Genomic DNA, 26,488 nt, shown 5'->3' on the forward strand with positions numbered 1-26,488 from the left:
GCCGACACTGTCACAGACACTAATGAGTCCATCTCTTAATGGTTCGGCCATTCCTATGGGGGAAAGGAATTGGGATAAATACTGAAAAATGTGCGTGGTTAACAGGCTCAGGAGATCATAAGTGAATAGCTGATTCTCATAGAATAAAACATAACTCCTAAGCCTGCATTTACCAGAGTATTTTTGTGTCGTTTATACATTTTTTAAAAAGCCATTAATTTCTTAATTGGCTTTGGCCAACTCTTTATAAACCTTGAAAGTTTAAAAAGTTTTCAGTAGTATACCCACTCTTTGCAACCCTAGCCTTGATAGTCTATTTGCAAATTAAGCCATTACAATACTTATCATAGCATAATGTGCCGAAGTTTCATAACACTACAGGATTATCTAGTAATTTAGCCAAACAAATACAGAAGAAAACCACAATCAGCTTCGTTTTTATAAAAATGAGTTTTAATTCCATTTCAGTATAAAACATTTATGAAGCCCTGCCAATCAAATTTAACTGTCACAATCTGACAAAGGTATGATTATTTCCTCTGTCCGGCCCAACAATCTAAAACGGCATACAAATTAGGGCTGAGCGATCTAATTAATTTGAGCGATATTCCAAATGCTTATATCACAAGAATCAATGTTTGTATTTTTCATTTTTATGAGTGTTATGGTCTGCTTGTTCTCATGTCTTTTTGGTCTCGACTTAGTAGCTCCTTCCCACTAACACCAGAGAACTGTATATCATGACAAGATGAACGTCTCCACCCTAAAAATGGGAGTTGTCCAAAGATGGGAAGGCAGGGGACAAGCTTAAATCCAAGCTAAGCTCAAACCATTGGGCTCATTTTGGACAGATCTGATAATTAAGGTTTGGTCCATCATTTAAAAAAAATCATATGGACACTTTAGAGAAGTTAACAATACCCTTTGTCTGAACTACTGAAATTGCACACAGAGCAGACTAACAGAATTTATGCTCAGTTTGTCACATGCAGCATTGCACTTCCAAGTACAGCGAGCAGCATTTTAGCAAAGACGTATACTAGCGGTCTAGTCTTAAATCTGCAATAAGGATAAAATAATGATTGGCAATGTCTCGTTCTGATTAAGTAGGCCACTTAATTTAAAAATCTGAACAAAGTAGACAGGATAGCATGCTGTTTAAACCGTTGGAGACAGAAGGGTGTGTTCATAACTCCACTGTTCTGCATGGTTAGCTAGCAAATAGATCCAAGTTAGTAAAACTTGAAATATAAAGATTAGCTGGCTACCTACTAGCAAGTGGGCTTGTACTTGAAACCGGTGTTAATTTTCTATAATGCCTGCTACAATAAGTTAATTATTAGTGAATGTATATTATGCATGCTTCTGGTTAAATTTGTAAGAAAAGGGAATTTTAATAAACTTGAAAGCTAGATCAGTGATTGCAAAAAAGCATTTTAAACTACTATGATAAAATAATTAGTGTGTTGTGGAAGGCTTATATTTAGCCTAGGTATAATTTTTCAAGCCCCAAATTAGATTGTTGCTTGACTGTTTTAAAATGCAGTGTATGACCATTACAATAACTTTTTTTTTTTTTTTTTAATTACATTTAGGAACGTCCATAAGTTGAGACAAAGGGGGAATCAGATTTTTAGACCATAATCGCCCAGCCCTAATAGAAATGTGTTTGTCTTAGAGTTTCTTTCTTGTTATGGGAAATATTACAATAATGAAAAAAACCTTAATCACTCATTGTTAGCTATAACATTAATAATAAAATATCAAATGTGAAGTTCTGGTCAGTCAAGTCAGTCTGAATACAAGCGTCTGCGAACACAGTCCAGTCAGAATACAAGCCTTCACAGTCAACAAGATGGTCTGTCTATGCAGTCTTCTGCTGGCCCTTCTTCCCGATCAAGGACTTGTGGATGTGAGGGATCACACCTAGAAAAAGCAGCAAACAAGAATACGATTGAGTGTATGCATGCTACAAAATGTATTTCGTTAACACGGTCTCCATGTGTACTACACAAAGTAATTGATCCAAAAACAGGTGCATATGCGTGTTTGTTCGTATAACGGTGAGAGCAAGTGATCTAATAACAGTGTGCCGCCTCAACTCACCTCCTCCAGCAATGGTGGCCTTGATGAGGGAGTCCAACTCCTCGTCTCCACGGATAGCGAGCTGCAAGTGGCGAGGAGTGATGCGCTTCACCTTCAGATCTTTAGAAGCGTTGCCAGCCAACTCCAGCACCTGGAAACAAAAAACAGCAAACCTTAAACTCAAAAATATAACAATTCAGAGGTCTACTATTCAATAGCACTCTTAAAACATCTTTCCAATCCCACAAATGGATAAATGACATTGCTGTCATGACAGTCTAATCCAACAATGTATTGGTGTCAGATAGTGTGTTAGGCTCACCTCAGCGGTGAGGTATTCGAGGATGGCAGCACTGTACACGGCCGCTGTGGCTCCTACACGGCCATGGCTGGTAGTACGAGTCTTCAAGTGCCTGTGGATACGACCCACTGGGAACTGGAAGGAAGAAACCAGGGGGAAAATGAGAGGATGAGTGGCTTTTTAAATATAGCAATATTAGGTGGGGAGACAAGCAAGTGGGAGAACCATTGAGAAGGGCAGACATAGGGATTTAATCTCGTCTGTTGGACAGTTGCCAGGGAGTGTTGCCACTACACCACGGATCTGCGCGGAATGAGTGGTTTCTAGTAATAGCCTTACAAGAGCACTGAAACATGAAAAAATAAATAATGCAAAACAGTTGATTGGAAGAGTTCTTTTGTAATACCAGGAACATGCTAAATAGAATTGCTCCTCTTGCTTTGAAAAGAGCATAACAGCACGGAAAATCAAGGTCCATTATAATGAATGACAAGGTGCATATACAGTGCATTCGGAAAGTACACTGCTCAAAAAAATAAAGGGAACACTTAAACAACACAATGTAACGCCAAGTCAATCACACTTCTGTGAAATCAAACTGTCCACTTAGGAAGCAACACTGATTGACAATAAATTTCACATGCTGTTGTGCAAATGGAATAGACAAAAGGTGGAAATTATAGGCAATTAGCAAGACACCCCCAAAAAAGGAACGGTTCTGCAGGTGGTGACCACACACCACTTCTCAGTTCCTATGCTTCCTGGCTGATGTTTTGGTCACTTTTGAATGCTGGCGGTGCTTTCACTCTAGTGGTAGCATGAGACGGAGTTTACAACCCACACAAGTGGCTCAGGTAGTGCAGTTCATCCAGGATGGCACATCAATGCGAGCTGTGGCAAGAAGGTTTGCTGTGTGTCAGCGTAGTGTCCAGAGCATGGAGGTGCTACCAGGAGACAGGCCAGTACATCAGGAGATGTGGAGGAGGCCGTAGGGGCTTCCGTCTGGCTACTCTACCATAAAGACCTGATTGGTGGAGTGCTGCAGAGATGGTTCTCCTTCTGGAAAGTTCCCCCATCTCCACAGAGGAACTCTGGAGCACTGTCAGAGTAACCATTGGGTTCTTGGTCATCTCCCTGACCAAGGCCCTTCTCCCCCGATTGCTCAGTTTGGCCAGGCAGCCAGCTCTAGGAAGCATCTTGGTGGTTGCAAACGTATTCCATTTAAGAATAGAGGCCATTGTGTTCTTGGGGACCTTCAATGCGGCAGAAATGTTTTGAATCCAGGCTGTATCACAACCGGCCGTGATTGGGAGTCCCATAGGGTGGCGCCCAATTGGCCCAGCGCTGTCCGGGTTTGCCATTCATTGTAAATAAGAATTTGTTCTTAACTGACTTGCCTAGTTAACTAAAAGGTTACACACACCGGCCATAAAGTAAACATTTACATATCAAAACCCAATTTCTTTCACTTGCTATGCTGTTTCATTGTTCAGTCGTTTCATTCTTAACCAGGATTTCATCATACATGTCAATTAGGTGTGAAACGGTTCACAAAACTCATGGTTCGGTACAGTACAGTGGTGTCGATACATTGACAAAATAAATGTGCAATAAATAAAGAGTGCATAGTCCAGCAGCATATAATCAAAAATAAGTCACAGCATTGCCTTAAACAAAATAAGACCACTTGAGACTGGTAACTTAAATTTTTTTAAATCAGATTTCAGTTTCTTTAAGATTAGTCTATCCACATTACCTGCAGTGAGCACAGATCGGCTTGCTGTGACAATGTCAGCTGCTGTGGAGAATACCCTCTTGCTAGGGACAGATCCCAGGCACAGCCAGGTAGCGCCTTGCTTACATGAGGGTATATTAACTCTTTGGTCTTCCACTATGTAAGTGGATCAGCATCCAGGGGAATTACAGTCCACGTCCCTGTATGAGGTGTTTGAAGGACATGGCTTTTTATCTTCCACTCTGCTGTAATGAAATGAGCCGTTACAGTAAGGTAGCTCTCAACGTCCAACTGTCTGTTAGCGTGACAGACCGCATTTGACAACTCGCTCGGAAGTTGTTCTTTGTATAAGGCAGGTATTAATGTCTGGGCAAAATGTGTCCGGGAAGGAATAGTGAAGCACGGCTCGACCACTTCAAACATGTTCCTGAACCCCGCATTCTCTACCATAGAGAAGGGTCTCATCTGCCGCTATGAATTAAACTATCGCTGCATTGATTTCTTATGCCCTACGGGAGTCAGCCGCATATTGTTGCCTGAAGGCTGTGTGGAGAAGTGGTTGACGTTTCATTTTTTCACCAAATTGGAACTTTGGGGTGATGTTGGCAGAAATGAGTAGTCATGTTAGTCTATTCGAGTGGCAATACGAGTATCAGCAATGATCAGAGCCTTCATGTAGTAGAAGTTATCCACCACTCGTTGACAATCCCTGTTATAGTTTACACGGAAGCCGAAATGTTACCAGACCTGAATGATCTCGGGCGTCTTCTAGTCCTGGTTCGCCAATGCGTGCCATGTTGCTCCTTTGCATTTAGCTAACTGCTAATTCCTTCATAAGCTAATTGCTGCTACGACGGTCTCAGCTCTGTTCTCGCTGCAGCGAAATAACCAAATGAGCGGAGCCGCACACAGCTACAAAACAACTTTTTCCTTTTTTAAGACAACTAATACTATGTGGATATTTTCCCTACGTTTATATATCATTGCATAAATCAACTCGGCAAAAAAAAGAAACGTCGTCACTGTCAACTATTTTCAGAAAACTTAACATGTGTAAATATTTGTATGAACATAGCAAGAATCAACTGAGACATAAACCTGTCACAGACATGTGACCAACAGAAATGGAATAACAGCTGTTCATGAGGGACCCTCCACCTCCAAATTGATCCCGCTCCAGAGTACAGGCCTCGGTGTAACGTTCATTCCTTCGACGATAAACGCGAATCCAACCATCACCCCTGGTGAGACAAAACCACGACTCGTCAGTTAAGAGCACTTTTTGCCAGTCCTGTCTAGTCCAGCGAACGTGGGTTTGTGCCAAAAGGCGACGTTGTTGTAAGACAGGTCCTCACCAGACAACAGGCCTTACAAGCCCCCAGTCTAGCCTATTGCAGACAGGGAGCACTAATGGAGTGGTTGTGCGTTCCTGGTGTAACTCCGGCAGTTGTTGCCATCCTATACCTGTCCCGCAGGTGTGATGTCCGGATGTACCGATCCTGTGCAGGTATGGTTACACGTGATCTGCCACTGCGAGGAAGATCAGCTGTCCGTCCTGTCTCCCTGTAGCGTTGTCTTACACGGAACCCAAACCGGCTGCACGCGTGTCATTGTGCATACATTTATTTTGTCCCCCTACACCAAACGCGATCACGACACGCAGGTTAACTTCCTGTCAATATGGGGGCGCTGTTTTCACTTTGAAAAAATTCATTCCCAAATTAAACTGCCTCGTACTCAATTCTTGCTCGTACAATATGCATATTATTATTACTTTTGGATAGAAAACACTCTAGTTTCTAAAACCGTTTGAATTATTTCTCTGAGTGAAACAGAACTCATTCTGCAGCACTTTTCCTGACCCGGAAGTTCAAAGTCTGAAATCGAGGCTCTCTTCCTCTTCATGCCTATACATGGGCAATGAACATAAGAGTCTACGTACACTTCATACACCTTCCTCTGGGTGTCAAGAAGGCTGTGAGAGAAGAAAGGAGGTGATTATCTCGATCTGGGATGGAATAAAGCCTCTTGGAATGACGTGTACCCAACTTCCGGTACTCTGAGGAAAGCAATTTGGAACTTGGGGTTGCCTTTTGTTTTGCTGACGTTATAGGCGAATATTATTTCCGGCTTTGATTTTATTTGATACATGTCACCATATCATCGTAACGTATGTTTTTTTCAATATAGTTTCATCAGATTATTGAAATTTTCTCAGGAGTTTTACCGTGTTCGGTTCTCTTCCGTTTGTTTACATGGAGAGATCCGTGCAAACCGGCTAGCGCTTTTGCTAAATGGAGAGAGAAAGTTGCCATTCTGAATCCAAACAACGACTCATCTGGACAAAGGACACCTTGTTCAACATTCTGATGAAAGATCAGCAAAAGTAAGACCCAATTTATGATGTTATTTCATATATCTGTCGTAGTCGCCGGCGCCCAAGTGTTTCTATTGTGCTAAGCTAATTTAACGCTACATTTTGTTTGCGCTGTAAAACACTTAATAAATCGGAAATATTGTCTGGCATCACAAGATGCCTGTCTTTCATTTACTGTACACTATGTATTTTTCAGAAATGTTTTATGATGAGTAATTAGGTATTTGACGTTGGTGTCTAAATATTATGGCTGCTTTCGGTGCAATTTCTGAATGTAGCTGCAATGTAAATTATGAATTATACCTGAAATATGCACATTGACAAAAAACATATGCTATACAATAAATATGTTATCAGACTGTCATCTGATGAGGTTGTTTCTTGGTTAGTGGCTATTTATATCTTTATTTGGCCGAATTTGTGATAGCTACTGATGTAGTAAAAAACTGATGGAGTAATAAAAGTGGAGTCTTTTGCTAACGTGGTTAGCTAATAGATTTACATATTTTGTCTTCCCTGTAAAACATTTTAAAAATCGGACATGTTGGCTGGATTCACGAGATCTTTGTCTTTCATCTGGTGTCTTGGACTTGTTAATGTGTGAAAGTTAAATATTTAAAAAATATATCTTTTGAATTTCGCGCCCTGCACTTGAGCTGGATGTTGTCATAAGTGTACCGGTGTCGGGCTGCAGCCCAAACAGGTTAAAGACATCATAATGTAGTTATTTTAAACCGAGTTATATCAGTATATTGCGATTTTAGGATATGTCTTTGTGCTGCGTTAAAGAGTTGGACACGTCTGGGCCACATAGCTAATGTTTGCTGCTAATTCCTAAGTTGAAGACGTCAATCTACAACCGAGCAACAATGATTCTGGACAAAGGACCACTTGCACAAGATTCTGATGGAAGCTCATCAAAAAGTAAGAACTTTTTATGATGTTAATATGTTGTTCTGTTGAAAAATGTAAAACTACTATTCCGCCATTAATTTCGATGCGGTCTCGCTTTAACGCACGCTGTATGTCGTAGTAACTTTAATTTTACAAATCTAACACAGCGGTTGCATTAAGAACTAATGTATCTTTCATTTGCTGTCCAACCTGTATTTTTTAGTCAAGTTTATGATTAGTTACTGATTAGGTGCCTCTACCAAGATTTCTCCCGACATTTTGTTGGCATCTTGGCTACTATTCTCATTGTATAACCACGATGTGCCGCTAAATATGCACATTTTCGAACAAACAATATATGTATTGTGTAATATGATGTTATAGGAGTGTCATCTGATGAAGTTGAGACAGTTAGTGAATTTTTTTATATCTTTTGCTGGTTTATTCGCTATCGCTAACGTGCATGAATCAATGCTGCTGTGTGGTTGGCTATTGTAGTAAGCTAATATAATGCTATATTGTGTTTGCTGTAAAACACTTAAAGAATCTGAAATATTGGCTGGATTCACAAGATCTTTGTCTTTCATTTGCTGTACGCTGTGTATTTTTCATAAATGTTTTATGATGAGTATTTAGGTAATTCACGTTGCTCTCTGTAGTTATTCTAGTTGCTTTGGTGAGAGTTGTGATGGTGGCTGCAATGTAAAACTATGATTTATACCTGAAATATGCACATTTTTCGAACAAAACATATGCTATACAATAAATATGTTATCAGACTGTCATCTGATGAAGTTGTTTCTTGGTTAGTGACTATCTTTATTTGGTCGAATTTGTGATAGCTACCTATGCAAGAAAAAAAAGGCGGGGAAAAAAAAAAAAGTTGTCTTTTGCTATGGTGGTTAGCTAATAGAAATACATAGCGTCTTCCCTGTAAAACATTTTAAAAAATCAGAAATGATGGCTGGATTCACAAAATGTGTAACTTGGACGTGTGATTTCATGAACATTTAATTATATGATATCCCTGTGGCTTTAGGCTAGGCTAGTCAGTTTTTATGATGGGGGGGGGGGGGGGATCCCGGATCCGGGTTTGTGACTCGTTAGAGGTTTTAAGATATCAAAACAAACTCTGAACCAATTACATTAATTTGGGAACAAGTTGAAAAGCATTAAACATTTATGGCAATTCAGCTAGTTAGCTGTTGCTAACTAATTTGTCTTGGGATAAACGTTGAGTTATTATACCTGAAATGCACAAGGTCCTCTACTCCGCCAATTAATCCACACATACAACGGTCACCTGAATCGTTTCTAGTCCTCTCTCCTCCATCCAGGCTTTTTCGTCTTTGAACTTACATGGTGATTGGCATCTAAACTTTCATAGTATTACTACAAAGACCGGCAACACAGTTCATCTTTCAATCGCCCACGTGGGTATAACCAATGAGGAGATGGCACGTGGGTACCTGCTTCTATAAACCAATGAGGAGATGGGAGAGGCAGGACTTGCAGCGCGATCTGCATCAGAAATAGGAGTTCTATTTTTGCGCATGGCAACAGACACTCGTTGAGGCGAGCGAACAGTGTGGGTGCAATAATTGACAGATTTCTAACTTTATTTTGCAACGCGAGTGGTGTGGTCAGCCTATTAATAAGCGTCTCAGTACGGACATTTCTATTTATTGCCCTTGCCACATCTGCAGTCCTCATGCCTCTTTGCAGCATGCCTAAGGCACATTCACACAGATGAGCAGAGACCCTGGGCATCTTTCTTTTGGTGTTTTTCCAGAGTCAGTAGAAAGGCCTCTTTAGTGTCCTAGGTTTTCATAACTGTGACCTAAATTGCCTACAGTCTGTAAGCTGTTAGTGTCTTAACGACCGTTCCACAGGTGCATGTTCATTAATTGTTTTTTGAACAGGCCTGTGAAACAGTGTTTAAACCCTTTACAATGAAGATATTTGGATTTAAGAATTTTCTTTGAAAAGACAGGGTCCTGAAAAAGGACATTTCTTTTTTCGCTGAGTATGTATGTGACATATAGATATATCTACACCCCCCCTAGCTATAATATATGATTCCTGTATTGTTCAGTTCAGTGCCTACCCCACCGTGGACCCTTTAACGAAAACGCACGTACCATTTCACCCCATGAAGTCAAGCAGTCTTTCCTCGGCGCACACCGTCCATTTCCATCTTGTCCAGCTGTGTACGTAACATTTCACGTAAACCCCGTTTCTTATCGGCATCGAAGTAGTGGTCCTTGTACGTAGCGTCGAGCATGGTGGCGACACAGTAAAGAGGCTCAGAAAACGCCACAGTCGCTTGTTCACAGCCTTGAGTACATGTCTAAGTTATTCAGCAGTTTTGTTGAGCAGGCGTTTCAATGCCATGACAGAGGGTATCACGTCTGCTGCAGACGCAGTTGATTAGCTGATCATTCACTGACCATTCCTGATCATTAGCTCCTGATCATTAGCTGACCATTCCAACAACTGATCAGTTGTTGGAATGGCGTTAGGAATATGTTCATGTTTCCAGTTAAACGTTCTCAAATGCCATAGAAATGGCAGCAGCGGTATGAGAACCAGCACTTTGAGCATGTAATACCACTTTCCTCTGTACGAAATCTTTGTCGACCCACTGTGCTGTCAGACTCAGCATGCTCATGGGGCTCGTGAAGCTAATAGCAGTGACGCCCATAGATGTGCATTTCAACAATACTGTGCAACTCCGGTAGGGAAACATCTGAAAAATATCACCTACTTTGTAGTGTGTACCGGGGCGCGAGGTGCTCAACCAGTCGGTGAAAGCCAACAAGGGCAATGAATTCCATTATCTTGGCGTTAATGAATTTCGCCTTTGAGTTGTCTCACTGAAATTCTTACTCTTTCAAATGACTGCTCGACTTGAAATTGTTGAAAGTGTGGCATTTCTGCTTTTGTTATGTTTAGCACTGTATTTTTCGTTGCATCTACCTACGTTATATTAGGTATGCACCTCAGCTTTGACGTCGGGCCGATGCGTCAGATTACGATATATCGTGCATCCCTAGTAAATAAGGAACTCCATAAAAGTATATATCTCACATTGGCGAACATGACTAAAAACCTGTTTTCGCTTTGTCATTATAGGGTATGGTGTAGATTGATGAGGAAAAATAATGATCCATTTTGGATAAAGTCAGTCTAAATACTTTCCCAATCCGCTGTACACAGAGAACAATATAAAAGGCAACAATTTCAAAGATTTTACCGAGTTATAGTTCATAAAGGAAGTCAGTCAATTTAAACAAATATGAAATGTGTTAAGCAGTGCCTAATTTGTAAAATCGTGAGGTGCTGGCCCAAAGTGCGCATGAGGGGAGGGTGACCTGGGGAGTGAAATGTTTATCAGCTTTATAATAAAGCATTGCATGCATATTGTCACATTTGCGTCATGGTATAGATCAGTAGAGGGACATACAGATGTGGCACAAACGGGAGTGTTTTTAGTAGCCTAGGGTCCAGGAAAAATGTGGCCTTTTATAAACGCATTTCATGGAATTCTATGTCATTTTACACGACTGGAGACTTTGGCAGAATCTTTTTTAATACCGCACAAATGATCGGAATGGCAGGGTACTTTGACACTGACAAAAAGATCAATAAAAACTACCGTGTCAAGATTCCATCAATAGCTTACGTGTATGGAGACATACCGTAGGCTACAATAAAAGGGGGAAATGAAACTGTAAACCATTTTTTAGGATCACCCAATGGGCAGCTCACTCGCTGGTGATTGTCAAAGCGCCCATGCCAAAAGCCTCTCGTAAAACAATATTTGGAAGTTGATCAAATATTTTGGTAGCCTACATACTCTTCCCTTTTCAGCAGGAGCCATTTGCTTTACAACGCGTTTTCCCTTAATTGTATTTGAAATCTTGCGAATGGGCTGTTGTCCGCATGATTTTTTTCATTGACAGATTTGCCGCACATTGCTGACTGTAGCCTATTCCTTGTTATTGGGCTACAATCCGGCTAGGCTATTCCCAAAGCCTAGCTGGATGGTGTAGTAGGCTAATCTGAATTATTTAATTTCTGAACAGACAGCAGTCATTCTATAACTTTGGCAAATGTGTTTACAATTATCAGGGGTGCTGCAGTTCGTTCAGAACCCATCCCATGGCTATGATTCTAAGGAAATAAATTACATGCAACGCTAAAGAGATGAGTTGCAGGCTCACATCTAGCAAAGTAGAGAGATCATAGAAAGTGAATTTCATTCTAGTTATGAAACATAATAGGCGTGCTTCACAACACAGCCACACGTTGGTCTCAAACATAAGTCACAATGTCGGGCAAATCAACCCAAATAAACTTTTAGAATATTAGGCCCAGCCTGAAAAAAATAAATAAATCAACTTAAGTGATTTTTGTGTGTGTGTGTGTGTGTGTGTGTGTGGGGGGGGGGGGGGGGGGGGGGGGTAATTAACAGAGGCAACTCAAATTAACTTTGATAGCTTTTGTTAGAATTGACATATTGGAAAAGGTGAAAATTATTATTCATGCAACGAGAGGTTCCAGATACGGCCAAATATGTTCCGGAACAATACAGCCCCAAACTGAGAGGTGCCAGATCCTGTTCCAGCAGGCTCCAGCTCAAATTAAGCACTGGTCCCATGTTTCACAAGCTGAATAAAATATCCCAGAAGTGTTCCATACGCATGAAAAGGTAATTGCTCTCAAATTCTGTGCACAAATGTGTTTACATCCCTGTTAGTGAGGATTTCTCCTTTGCCAAGATAATCCAGCCACCTGACAGGTGTGACATTTCAAGAAGCTGATGAAACAGCACAGGGACAATAAAAGGCCACTAAAATGTGCATTTGCCACAAAATGCCACAGATGTGTCAAGATTTTAAGGGAGCGTACAATTGGCACGCTGACTGCTAGAAAGTCCACCAGAGAAATCTACATTCAAGTCTTTGGCAACAGCTCTGATAGACATACCCGCAGTCAGCATGCCAATTGCGCACTCAACTTGAGACATGTGTGGCATTGTGTGACAAAACTGCACATTTTAGAGAGCGGCCTTTTATTGTCCCCAACATAAGATGCACCTGTGTAATGATCATGACATTTAATCAGCTTCTTGATATGCCACACCTGTCAGGTGGGTGGATTATCGTGGCAAAGGAGAAAGGCTTGTCAATAGGGAAGTAAAGATTTGTACACAGAATGAGAGAAGTAAGCTTTGTGCATACAGAACATGTCAGGATAAATTTCTCAGCTAACGAAACCAACACTTCAAAGTTACATTTATATTTTTGTTCAGTATATAAAAGGTGTCTGTAGTGGTATTCAAATCTTACCTGCAGTCCAGCTCTCTGGGAGCGCGACACCGCTTTCGCCTTGGCTTTGCCACTGTCTTTCCCTGCCTTACCACCAGCCTGGAATAGACGGTACAAAACACAGTATTACAAGATTAGCCAGTAAAATGGAACTTTTAAAATAATGCGTGCAAATGACATGGTTTCTAGTCAAGTACCCCTTCCCCAAATGACCAGACAAATCCCCCAACTCATTAATTGACCCACCACTATTTTATTGGCCTATATTACCTCTTCAGACAAAGTACCCATTTTGACACATACATTTTACACACAGCATTCACAACAAAGATTATTTTTTATATACACATGTATACCGTAAATGTCTTAGTGTTACCAGTAATAACCATGAGTTTTTTAATCCCAGCCCACCTATCTCTGTAGCACACCCTCTTGATTTCCATGTGCCATCTACTTTAACTGTTAAATTCATTTCTAACCTTAAAATCGCATAGTATCCAGTGCGAGTTAAAGATACCTTTTCCTATGAGTATTATTATATCGTTGACTAACTATTCTTTCCAAATAGCCCAACACTGCTATTTGTAGTGTTAATTTTAAACGAGTGTTTATCAGCCATTCACACATGTGATAAGAAACAATCTACATTTGGGAATTAATAATATATTATCTAATGATTGTTGGTGGCAATAATTTTGAATAATAATTTAAATAGAAAAACAGTTGAATTTGTTCTGTTCATCAATTCCTACACCATCTACCATGGAATTCGTACAGCGATAATCTCTTCCCAGCTATTTTTGCACATCTGTCAACATTTGTCATCAAATGTCAGTATTTCTTAATCCTTGGGACCCAAAGGGAGCCCAAATAACCTGACTGTGTCCGAGGTCACCAACCTTCACTTGCCTGGCTGACATAGCTAACGTTACCTAAACAAAACAACTCAAGATTGATTCATGTCCATATATAAATAGCTAATTATGAAGATGGTTAGCTAGAAAGCCAGGCGAATCACCCCATTTTGGTTTTACGTTTCCCGCCAATTCTTGACAAGCAACAACTCAGCTGGCATCAAATGAGAACGCTAACTAAGATAAATAACAATATTGCAAAGTGGAACGTTTCATAAACGCATTGAATTAGCCATTTGCTGAAATTCACAGCAATGCTAAAAGGCCAAGTATTAGCATCTAGATAACCTCGACAGATATTGCAATATTGACATGATACAGAACTGCCGCGAAACAACCAGACCAGCCAACTCGAAAAAAACAGCTAGGCTAACGTTAGCTATCGAAATTAGTTAACGTTAGTAGCCTACTTGATCAACCACATGATTTGCATGCGGAAATAGCAGAAGATATAATTCATGTGGGAAATATAACACCAGCAATTACCAAACATAAAATAAAGTTAAAAAGTAAGGTTAGTAGCTAGGAACGCGAACTTGCTAGCTTAGCTGGTAAACGCTAGTTTAGCGTTGCTTTTCAGTCAATTTGAAGTAGCACGTAATGCTAGCGAATGTACAATTAAAGCATAAACTTATTTTAAATTCTATACGAATCTGTAGTTAATAAACGTATCGCTACATATAATAAACACATACCATTTCGTTATTTGGTTGTGGAACTGAGGAGATCGGAAACAATTTCGGTTCAAGACCAAGAGAAAAAAATTAAGCCCTTAACAATACTATACCCAGGACTCCTTGCGAATGGACGTTGACCAATGGGAATTCCTGTTGTTTATTTTAATATTTTTTTCTGACCAATCACAGCGCTGCTTCTACAGATTTCTACCCCCCCCCCACTCAAATCGGCGTTTCTTTCTTTGCGCACGAGACCAACAAGTAGGCGGGTTCGCTGTAGCTAGAAAAATTCACTCAGAATGTATGCTTTAAAAAAATTTACGCTCAATATTATTCACTTGCTTGACTAATACAATTTTGAAATATACTACGTGCATGCGCATAACTGGAGATTGCATACACAACTCGTCTTTGATAATGCATGCATATATGTAGCCTAGGCAGCCGATAGCGTGCGTTAGATCTACACCACAGCTATAACAATGAGCTAACAATGGGTTAGTTATAAAAATCTTTGTCTGCATCTATATTGATGTGCCCAACCGGTATACCACAGACAGAACAATGAGACAAATATTTCACGGATGTATAAAAGTGAAGCTACCGCTTGGCGTTTCCACTTAGTGAGAGAAGTTGGATTTGAGACGAAATTCTGCACATTTTCTCATCTATGAAACATTTGATCTCAATACAGTTTTCTGTATCCCAAACTAGAATATGCTATACGTAGTAAACTATGTTTTGTAGACCTTACCCTTTGAAAATTGTTTTAAAAATTGCATTAGAAGGAGTGCAAAGGCGAATTGAGTTATTGCACACGCGCATTTCACCGAGTAGGCCTTCCCTAAGGGAAACATGCAGATGTTGCTAGAACGCGCAAATAAGATCTCGCTAGCTCGAGCTTGGTTCGGCCCACTTTGACTAATTTGTTTCCATTTGAAACGACAGTTTGTAGTCTGTCTTGGTTTAGTTATACATTTTCTGACAATTGATGATGCACATAGCGTTCAGCCAAGGTTGTATAACATCCTAAATTATCCTAAAATGGTGGTGGAAAATGGTGTTTTATTAAGACAGTACACATTTTCCCAGTTTTTTTTCTAAGGCCCGCCATTAAAGCTAGTTAAGGAGGGAAATGACGCCTTTGCAGCCTTGTGTACAAGCTGGTTCACGGTTGACACGTGTATTACTGGGCACATCAATCCTAGACCATAGTGCAGATCTAGCGACCACTATCAGCTGCCTAGCATAGATGCAAAGTTGCAAACTAACTGCGTGACCTAAAATATTCATTTGCCTCACAAAATAAATTGGTATCTAATTAGTACACAATTAACTCAATACTCAGCAGTATATGCTAGTTTAGCTGAGTATCATATTTTAAAACAGACCAGGTTTTCCAACACATTTCAAATGTAGCTGTTTTTTTTAACCAAATGTAGCTGGGGTTTTTTACCAGGTAAATTGATTGAGAACACATTCTCATTTATAGCAACTACCTGAGGAATAGTTACAGGAGCTGAATGAGCCAATTGTAAACTGGGGATGATTAAGTCACCATGATGGTCAAATTGTGGATTTAGCCAGGACACAGAGTCAGGACACCCATTTAACCTCCCATCCAAAAGACAGACCCCTAATCACTGCCCTGGAGTATTGGGATATTTTTTTTTATACCAGAGGAAAGAGTGCCTTCTACTGGCCCTCCAACACCACTTCCAGCAGCATCTGGTCTCCCATCTAGGGACCAACCCTGCTTAGCTTCAGAAGCAAGCCAGCAGTGGGATGCATACCACCCTTCAATTACTTTCTTTGATTTCATAGAATTAGGAGGGCACAATTTATTGTAAGAGAAATCTAGTAGTAGAAAATCTATACTGAACATGAATATAAACGCAACATGTAAAGTGTTAGTCCCATGTTTCATGAGCTGAAATAAAATATTCCAGAATTTTTGCATATGCACAAAAAGCTTATTTCTCTCAAAATGTTTGTTCACAAATGTGTTTACATCCCTGTCAGTGAAAATGTATCCTTTGCTGAGATAATCCATCCACCTGACAGATGTGGCATATCACGAAGCTGATAAAATAGCATGATCACTACACAGGTGCACCTTGTGCTGGGGGGCAATAAAAGGCCACTCTAAATGTGCAGTTTTGTCACACAACACAATGCCACAGATGTCTCAAGATTTTAAGGGAGTGTGCAATTGGCATGTTGACTGCAGGAATGTCTACCAGAGCTGTTGCCAGAGAATTTAATGTTTATTTCTCTACCATAAGCCGCCGCCAACGTCATTTTAGAGAATTTGGCAGTACATCCAGCCGGCCTCACAACCGCAGACCATGTGTTACCACGCCAGCCCAGGACCTCTACATCCGGCTTCTTCACCTGCGGGATTGTTTAACCTGTCTGGCTCTGGCGTTCCGCCAGCGGAACTCCTCCTACATTCCACTGAAAAGGCAGAGTGCGAAATTCAAAATATATTTTTTAGAAATATTTAACTTTCACACATTAACAAGTCCAATACAGCAAATGAAAGGTACACATCTTGTGAATCCAGCCAACATGTCCGATTTTTAAAATGTTTTACAGCACGTATATTTATGTTAGCTCACCACCAAATACAAAAAAGGACAGACATTTTTCACAGCACAGGTAGCATGCACAAAGCCAACCTAACTAACCAAGAACCAACCAACCAAACTAACAAACAAACAACTTCATCAGATGACAGTCTTATAACATGTTATTCAATAAATCTATGTTTAGTTCGAAAAATGTGCATATTTCAGGTATAAATCATAGTTTACATTGCAGCTACAATCAGAAATTGCACCGAAAGCAGACAGAATAATTACAGACACCAACGTCAAATACCTAAATACTCATCATAAAACATTTCTGAAAAATACATGGTGTACAGCAAATTAAAGACAAACATCTTGTGAATCCAGCCAATATTTCCGTTTTTTAAAGTGTTTTACAGCGAAAACACAATATAGCATTATATTAGCTTACTACAATAGCCTACCACACTACCGCATTCATTCATCAAGGCACGTTAGCGATAGCAATAGGCAAGTTAGCGATAGCGAATAAACCAGAAAGATATATAATTTTGACTAACCTTGATAGGCTTCATCAGATGACAGTCCTATAACATCAGGTTATACATACACTTATGTTTAGTTCGAAAATGTGCATATTTAGAGCTGAAATCATTGGTTATACATTGTGCTAACGTTGTGCTAATGTAGCATCTTTTTCCTACAACGTCCGGATATTTTTCTGACACTTTTTCTGACACACATATTCTGACCAAATAGCTATTCATAAACATAACTAAAAAATACATGTTGTATAGGAAATGATAGATACACTAGTTCTTAATGCAATCGCCGTGTTAGAATTGTAAAAATAACTTCATTACGACATCCAGCTTAGGTATAGCGAGAGAGTACCCAAAAGCTGGGCGCAAACGACTAGTTCACATGTACGACAGATATATGAAATAACATCATCAAATGGGTCCTACTTTTGCTGATCTTTCATCAGAATGTTGTACAAGGGGTCCTTTGTCGGGAACAATCGTTGTTTGGATTTAAAACTGCCTTTTTCCCTCTCGATTTAGCAAGCACACTTGCCAAGTGGCGCGAATCTCTCCATGTCAACAAACGGAAGAAAACGGAACACGGCAAAACTCCTGAAAAAATGTCAATAATCTGATTAAACTATATTGAAAAAACATACTTTATTGTTGCATATTGTCACATGTATCAAATAAAATCAAAGCCGGAGATATTAGTCGTCCATAACGGCAGCTTATCAGAAGGCAAATCCAGGTCCCTGCTCGTGCTCTCGAGAAAACAGGAAACTAGTGACACGTCATGCCAAGAGCTATGATTCGAGTCCAGATCAAGTTACACACTCAATTTCTTCTCTCACTGCTTGTCGACATCTAGTGGAAGACGTATGAAGTGCATCTAAACTAATAAACATCAAGGACTTTAATAGGCAGCCCCTAGAAGAGTGCATCGTTTTCAGATTTTCCACTTCCTGTCAGGAAGTTTGCTGCAAAAGGAGTTCTGTTTTACTCACAGATATAATTCAAACGGTTTTAGAAACTAGAGAGTGTTTTCTATCCAATAGTAATAATAATATGCATATTGTACGAGCAAGAATTGAGTACGAGGCCGTTTAAATTGGGAACGATTTTCCCCCAAAGTGAAAACAGCGCCCTCTGTCCTCAACATTAAGGAGGGGGAGTGGGGTGCTGTGGAGTATTTCTGTCTGTAATAAAGGCCTTTTGTGGGGAAAAACTATTTCCGATTGGCTTGGCCTGGCTTCCCAGTGGGTGGACCTGGCTCCCAAGTGGGTTGGCCTACAGTGAATTCGTAAAGTATTCAGACCCCTTGACTTTTTCCACATTTTGTTACATTACAGCTTGATTCTAAAATGGATTTCACATTTTTCCCCCCTCATTAATCTACACACAATACCCCATAACGACATAGTGAAAACAGATTTTTTGAAATGATTGCAAATTTAAAAAATTAAAAACAGAAATACCTTATTTACATAAGTATTAAGACCCTTTGCTATGAGACTCGAAATTGAGTTCAGGTGCATCCTGTTTCCATTGATCATCCTTGAGATGTTTCTACAACTTGATTGGAGTCCACCTGTGGTAAATTCAATTGATTGGACAGGATTTGGAAAGGCACACACCTGTCTATATAGGGTCCCACAGTTGACAGTGCATGTCAGAGCAAAAACAAAGCCATGAGGTTGAAGGAATTGTCAATAGAGCTCCGAGAGAGGATTGTGTCGAGGCACAGATCTAGGGAAGGGTACCAAAAAATGTCTGCAGCATTGAAAGTCCCCAAGAACACAGTGGCCTCTATCATTCTTAAATTTAAGAAGTTAGGAATTACCAAGACTCTTCCTAGAGCTGGCCACCCGGACAAACTGAGCAATCGGGGCAGAAGGGTCGGGGAGGTGACCAATAACCTGATGGTCACTGACAGAGCTGCAGTATTCCTCTGTGGAGATGGGAGAACCTTCCAGAAGGACAACCATCTCTGCAGCACTCCACCAATCAGGCCTTTATGGTAGAGTGGCCAGATGGAAGCTACTCCTCAGTAAAAAGCACATAATTGCACATTATAGCCTGCTTGGAGTTTGCCAAAAGGCATCTAAAGACTCTCAGACCATGAGAAACAAGATTATCTGGTCTCTGGTCTGATGAAACCAAGATTGAACTCTTTGGCCAGAATGCCAAGAGTCACGTCTGGAGGAAACCTGGCACCATCCCTGTATGCACCCACAGTCCCACAGTGGTGGCAGCATCATGTTGTGGGGATGTTTTTCAGCGGCAAGGTACAGAGAGATCCTTGATGAAAACCTGCTCAGTACCTCAGACCAGAGTGAGGAATTCAGCCCGAGGTCAGATGAAGTGAGAAGGAACAGTCACAACTTAAGTTCCTGCCTAGCAACAGAGCTGTATTTGATGTCTAGATGTGCAAGGAGTTGACTCCGCCTAATAGGATGGTATAAATACTTATGCTGGTGGAAACATGTCTTTGTCTTTTGTAGCTGTTTGACCCATTGGGGGAATAAACTTGGTTTGAGCTTTTCCTAGTCATCCGTTTGAGTTTTTACTCTGTTTGTTTAGAACCTAACAGTATGTACTCACTTACCCTGCCAAAGTGCTTTGTTCTTCCGTCAAGCATTTCCACAAAGGCTTGACGGGCGCATCCTGGGGCCAACACCTTCGTGTCTTCAAAGGACTTGAAGAGGTCCACTGTGAAGATGGTCTGGTGAGTCACGGTGGCTGGCCAGTAGCCACTCTTTACAAGTTCGTCCACCCCCACTGTCCAATGTCTCAGACACCCGGATGCAGTTCAGAGCAGGAAGTGACAGGATGTAGCGCCCTGAGTCAGGAGTAATTATTAGAAGGTAATGAATTACGTTTTTTAAAAACATGTGACTAGAAGTCCTTAAAAACCAAATACTTACCATTTATTCCAATCAGGATGACCTGCTTGCCACTCATCACTGTTAGGGCACTGAGGGTGCAACCACACTGCTGTGGCACAGCTATTAGCAAAAGACAAACTAAAAACCAAACTGTGACACCAAAAACTGTTCTATATATTTGGACTGTAAATACAGACACATTGAAAATAGCATAACTAAAAAGTTGGTATTGCAGGAGGTGCTACCCATCAGCTCCTGTACGTGTAGATTCATGAAAATATTACTGAAAATAATATCTTGGCTGTGATAACAAATGTTAAGGTTGGCATGGCATTTGCTTGGCATTTTAGCACACTGTACCTGTATCTTGTGGGATAGGTGCAGGAGCATTGCTACTGCAGCAGGATGGGTACTGGTAATGGAAACTATTAAATACAAATGGTGTTATATTTATTAATCAACTTAATACCCTATAATGACAAAGCAAAAACAGGTTTGTAGACATTTTTTTAAATGTATTTAAAAAATATATTTATTTATTTATTTTATTTTACCATTATTTTACCAGGTAAGTTGACTGAGAACACGTTCTCATTTGCAGCAACGACCTGGGGAATAGTTACAGGGGAGAGGAGGGGGATGAATGAGCCAATTGCCAATATATATATATTACATTTACGTAAGTATTCAGACCCTTTACTCATTAGTTTTTCGAAGCACCTTTGGCAGCGATTATACCCTAAAGTCTTCTTGGGTATGACACTACAAGCCTGGCACACCTGTATTTGGAGAGTTTCTCCCATTCTTCTCTGCAGATCCTCTCAAGCTCTGTCAGGTTGGATTTGGAGCCTGGCAGCACAGCTATTTTCAGGTCTCTCCAGAGATGTTCGATCGGGTTCAAGTCCGGGTTCTGGCTGGGCCACTCAAGGATATCAGAGACTGGTCCCAAAGCCACTCCTGCATTGTCTTGGATGTGTGTTTAGGGTAGTTGTCCTGTTGGAAGGTGAACCTTCACCCCAGTCTGAGTTCCTGAGCGCTCTGGAGCAGGTTTTCATCAAGGATCTCTCTGTACTTTGCTCCGTTCATCTTTCTCTCGATCCTGACCGAGGCAGTAGTGTAATGATCGCCAAAGGGAGATCTTGCTCTTGGCATCTCCCTTGGGGTTCCTTTAGGGGAGGGTTTTCCAAACCTCTCCTCAGGCCCCTCCAGACATCTCACATTTTTATTTTAACCCTTAACTGGCTCACATGGTTCAATTAGTTAGCTAATCATCAAGCCTTTGACTAATTAAATCAAGTGTGGCAGTTTAGGGTTAAAAACAAATGTGAAGAATCTGGGGGAGCCGGTGGAGAGGGTTGGGAAACCCTGTTTTAGGGTCAGATGCCCCAGGGTAAAGCTCTTTTTAGGGCGATACGCACCCCCACCATTAGCTGCAATATGGTCACCCATTCCGGTAAGATCAATATCCTCCGCTGTGATGTTTCATGACAATAATATTCAATTAACATGAGGCAGCCAGGACTGGCATATGCTATCTATATAGAGAAAATGGTTACACTTTACATGCGTAAACAAACACACAAAACGAAATAGGTACATAACACTTACTGTGTCTTGAGGCGTTCTTAGACATTTTTTTTGTCCAAAGCTGTGTTCGAATACTCATACGAACCTCACTAACCGTAGGGTAATAAAAGTGTGGAAAAGTGTGTGTGTAGGTGAAAAGAAGTAAAAATTTAACAAAAAGGTTTGCTGTGTGCCTTCACTGTCTTCCTCTTCCCCGGACCTGCTGTTTCAACATAGCACCAAGAACCTGACTGTCTCCCTGCCTGTCTGTCTGTATCCTGCTTTTCTCGCACTCTTTACCCTTTGTAGTGTGTGAAACTACATAATGTCTTGTGGGAACCTGCATAATGTTATTACAATACGTTATTTCGATACATTGTAAAAAATAAAATAAAAAATCGGTATTTTCCCACACTCTACCCCAGCAAGGTGTAAGTTGGGGGAGGGACACAACAAATAAATAGCTTTGCATGTGTGGCTACTTACTGCAATCAATTAGATTGGCAAAAATAATCTCTGCTCAGAGGGCCTTAAAAATATTTTTTTCAGAGAGAGAAACTAGTGTGGAAGGAGCATCTTCCACTTTGGAAGATTAAGAATTTTCCAAATATGAGGATCATGCCTCTATCAATTTGGATTCTGACAGTGAGTTGGAAGAAGAGGGTGGGATTGACCCTAGTCCACCCCCAGCATCAGCAGTCTGGAGGAGGGCCAATATGGATGTAAAAAAAATGTGAAATGGAATGGTTTTATTGCCCAAGGAATGAGCCACCTCACATGGCTGCCAATGTGATGAGAATGCAACCTGGGCTGACGCAGATGGCTGTTAATCATGTGCAGGACATCAAGTGTTCTTTTGAACTGTTCATCCCAGAAACCATTGAGAAAATCATTCTGGACTGCACTAATTGGAGGGAAGGCATGTTTTTGGAGAGAGATGGAAGGAGATAGACCAAACACATTTACATGCATACTTTGGGGTTCTTATCCTTGCTGGTATTTTCAGATCCAATGGTGAATCCACAGAATCCCTTTGGGATGCAGAAACTGGCAGAGAACTTTTACGTGCAACAATGTCTCTGGAAAACTTCCACATTATTTCCAGGATTATCCGCTTCGATAACCGAGACACCAGACCAGCTCGGCGGTAGAGAGACAAGCTAGCTGCAATCAGGTCAGTGTGGGACAAGTGGATGGACCGCCTTCCCGTTTTACAACCCTGGGCCCAACGTTACTGTTGATTAGCAGCTTATGCCATTTAGGGGCCACTGCCACTTCAGGCAGTACATATCGTCTAAACCTGCAAATTATGGAATCAAGATCGGGGCTGCCTGTGATGCTGCTTCATCATATACGTGGAACTTGCAAGTGTATACAAGGAAGCCAGATGGAGGAGCCCCTGAGAAGAACCAACGAATGCGGGTTGTCCTGGACGTGACATACGGACTCCGTGGCTACAACATCACATGCAATAACTTTTTTACTTCTCACAAGCTGGGGCAGGAGCTCCTCAAGAGGAAGCTGACGACGGTAGGAACAGAACGAAAAAACAACCCAGAGCTCCCAACTCAGCTGTTGAATACACGGAACATGCCTATCAATTCCTCTAAGTTTGTGTTCACAGCTGACATGTCCCTAGTGTCCTACGTGCCAAAGAAAGGCAAAAATGTGGTACTCATGAGAACGCTGCATAGGAATGGGAGAATCTGTGGCCAGCAACAACAAAAAAACTGAAATCACAATGGATTACAATGCCACAAAAGGAGGGGTGGACAATTTAGAGGGGTGGACAATAGTATGGATATAGTTACATTCACCAAAATATGAAGTATACAAGCAGATGACACCATTTCTGTGCTTTTAGGGCCCATAATACAATTCAAACAGAAAATGGGCGTGGCTTCACGTTTTCAGATTTGAAGAAAATGGCGGAAAATATGCCAAATCTTAAGAAATGTAATAAAGTAATGACTTTTCAAATAAGTTACCTAACACGTTATGTTGGCTGACAATTTGTTAGCTACACTATCCTTACGAACCACATAGCATTACAGCAGAATGCACCGGTATGTTAGCTAGCTATAGTGTCTTGCAAAAGTATTCCTCCCTTGGCATTTTTCCTATTTTGTTGCCTTACAAGCTGGATTTAAAATAGATTTTTCAGGGGTTAGTATCATTTGATTTACACAACATGCCTATCACTTTGAAGATGCAAATAATTGTTTATTGTGAAACAAACAAGAAATAAGACAAAAAAACAGAACTTGAGTGTGCATAACTATTCACCCCCCAAAGTCAATACTTTGTAGAGCCACCCTTTGCAGCAATAACAGCTGCAAGTCTCTTGGGATATGTCTCTATAAGCTTGGCATATCTAGCCACTGGGATGTTGCCCATTCTTCAAGTCAGAACTGCTTCAGCTCCTTCAAGTTGGATGGGTTCCTGCTGGTGTACAGCAATCTTTAAGTCATACCACAGATTCTCAGTTGGATTGAAGTCTGGGCTTTGACTGGGCCATTCCAAGACATTTAAATGTTTCCCCTTTAACCACTTGAGTGTTGCTTTAGCAGTATGATTAGGGTCATTGTTCTGCTGGAAGGTGAACCTCCGTCCCAGTCTCACATCTCTAGAAGATTAAAACAGGCTTCCCTTAAGAATTTCCCTGTATTTAGCGCAATCCATCATTCCTTCAATTCTGACCAGTTTCCCAGTCCCTGCCGATGAAAAACATCCCCACAGCATGATGCTGCCACCACCATGCTTCACTGTGGGGATGGTGTTCTCGGGGTGATGAGAGGTGTTGGGTTTGTGTCAGACATAGCGTTTTCCTTGATGGCCAAAAAGCTAAATTTTAGTCTCATCTGACCAAAGTACCTTCTTCCATGTTTGGGGATTCTCCCACATGCCTTTTGGCAAACACCAAACATGTTTGCTTATTTATTTCTTTAAGCAATGGCTTTTTTTCTGGCCACTCTTCTGTAAAGCCCAGGGTTATCTTTGGTATCTTTGTTGCCTCTGATTAATGCCCTCCTTGCCTGGTCCATGAGTTTTGGTGGGTGGCCCTCTCTTGGCAGGTTTGTTGTGATGCCATATTATTTCCACTTTGTAATAATATATTTAAATGGTGCTCCGTTGGATGTTCAAAGTTTCTGATATTTTTTATAAGCAACCCTGATCTGTACTTCTTCACAACTTTGTCCCTGACCTGTTTGGAGAGCTCCTTGGTCTTCATGGTGCCATTTGCTTGGTGGTGCTCCTTGCTTAGTGTTGTTGCAGACTCTGGGGCCTTTCAGAACAGGTGTATATATACTGAGATCATGTGACAGATCATGTGACACTTAAATTCCACCTGTGTGAAATCTAACTAATTATGTGACTTCTGAAGGTAATTGGTTGCACCAGATCTTATTTAGGGTCTTCATAGCAAAGGGGGTGAACACATATCCAAGTACAACTTTTAAATGTTTTAAATTTGTTTGAAAAAAAATGTTTATTTCACTTCACCCATTGGACTATTTTGTGTATGTCCATTACATGAAATCCAAATAAAAATCAATTTAAATTGTAGATTGTAATGCAACAAAATACGAAAAAAGCCAAGGGGTGAATACTTTTGCAAGGCACTGTATGATTACACTCTTATTCATAACAAAAAACAGTTAGCTAAATATAATAACTATATGCAATAATTTGCCGTTAGCGAGAAGAGCGAAAATTTTTCCCGATTATCTTTGCATTTTAAAATAATTACAAATAGGCATTTATTTCCTATTATTTATTTCATTTCCATGATCATTGCAGAATAAATTCCTCACCGTTTCTGACTGTGATGGTTTCATATTAGCGAAATCGCCAACCAGTCCTACAAAAAGTTAAAATAGGACACATGCGTCCCTTCTCTCATTTATTTTGACCTTTTCACAGTAGTAAATAGATAAGCCATTTCAAGTATTTTGCACTATGCGACCCGAAGCGCAGTTTAAAACTTCTTGCCACTAGGGGGGTGCCATTTCGACATAGCACAAATTCGTCTCCAAATTAGACTGCCTCGTACTCAATTCTTGCTCGTACAATATGCATATTATTATTACTATTGGATAGAAAACACTCTCTAGTTTCTAAAACCGTTTGAATTATGTCTGTAAGTGAAACAGAACTCGACTCAGAGCAATTCTCCTATGAGGATTTGAAAATAGTGAAATCTCCACGCTGTTCCCAGACCTGTAGATAACCCTGACTGTCTTCTATTTGTTGAGATGCACTGCTTACGCCTTCCCCTGGTTGTTAGCGAATAGGGAGAGATGAATGGAGTTTCTACGCAGTTCAGAAAGTTGATAAATTGGTTGGAATCGAGGTGTCCAGCCTTTTTGGACCTTCGCGCTGGCGCAGAAAGGGTCTTGGAATGTCTTTTTAGAAGCTCTGGTTTTAGAAACTAGATATATCCGGCTCTGTTTTTATTCGATATAGGCTTTAAAGACATCATAATCTTGTTATTTTAAACCGATTTATATCAGTTTATGTCAGTATATTGCGATTTTCGGGCATTTCATTTTCTGACGTTGTATTGAGTTGGGTATCTCTCTCTCGAATGCCATTGTGTACTGCTAATTGCAACGTCGAA

At 40.6% G+C, this 26,488-nt stretch overlaps 1 protein-coding gene across 1 annotated transcript; it reads right to left on the reverse strand.

Moving 5' to 3' along the window:
- Positions 1 to 431: 431 nt before the first annotated feature.
- Positions 432 to 14,442, reverse strand: LOC129853910 (histone H2A.V). The gene is made up of 5 exons (XM_055920414.1): positions 14,335 to 14,442; positions 12,747 to 12,824; positions 2,408 to 2,521; positions 2,107 to 2,236; positions 432 to 1,926 (listed from the first exon to the last, which is right to left on the reverse strand). Exons 1-5 carry the CDS (start codon positions 14,335 to 14,337, stop codon positions 1,865 to 1,867), a joined length of 387 nt encoding a protein of 128 aa, XP_055776389.1. The 5' UTR covers positions 14,338 to 14,442; the 3' UTR covers positions 432 to 1,864.
- Positions 14,443 to 26,488: the final 12,046 nt, after the last annotated feature.

This window comes from Salvelinus fontinalis, chromosome 4 (assembly GCF_029448725.1).
Source record: "Salvelinus fontinalis isolate EN_2023a chromosome 4, ASM2944872v1, whole genome shotgun sequence".
Taxonomy (NCBI): domain Eukaryota; kingdom Metazoa; phylum Chordata; class Actinopteri; order Salmoniformes; family Salmonidae; genus Salvelinus; species Salvelinus fontinalis.

What these genes read in the sequence shown, in the direction of transcription:
- LOC129853910 (XM_055920414.1), bottom strand. An exon ending in CCCAGAGAGCTGGACTGCAG is followed by an intron (nt 2,522 to 12,746) that starts GTAAGATTTGAA and finishes TCTTCCTTCCAG; the next exon opens with TTCCCAGTGGGTCGTATCCA. An exon ending in TCGAATACCTCACCGCTGAG is followed by an intron (nt 2,237 to 2,407) that starts GTGAGCCTAACA and finishes TTTTGTTTCCAG; the next exon opens with GTGCTGGAGTTGGCTGGCAA.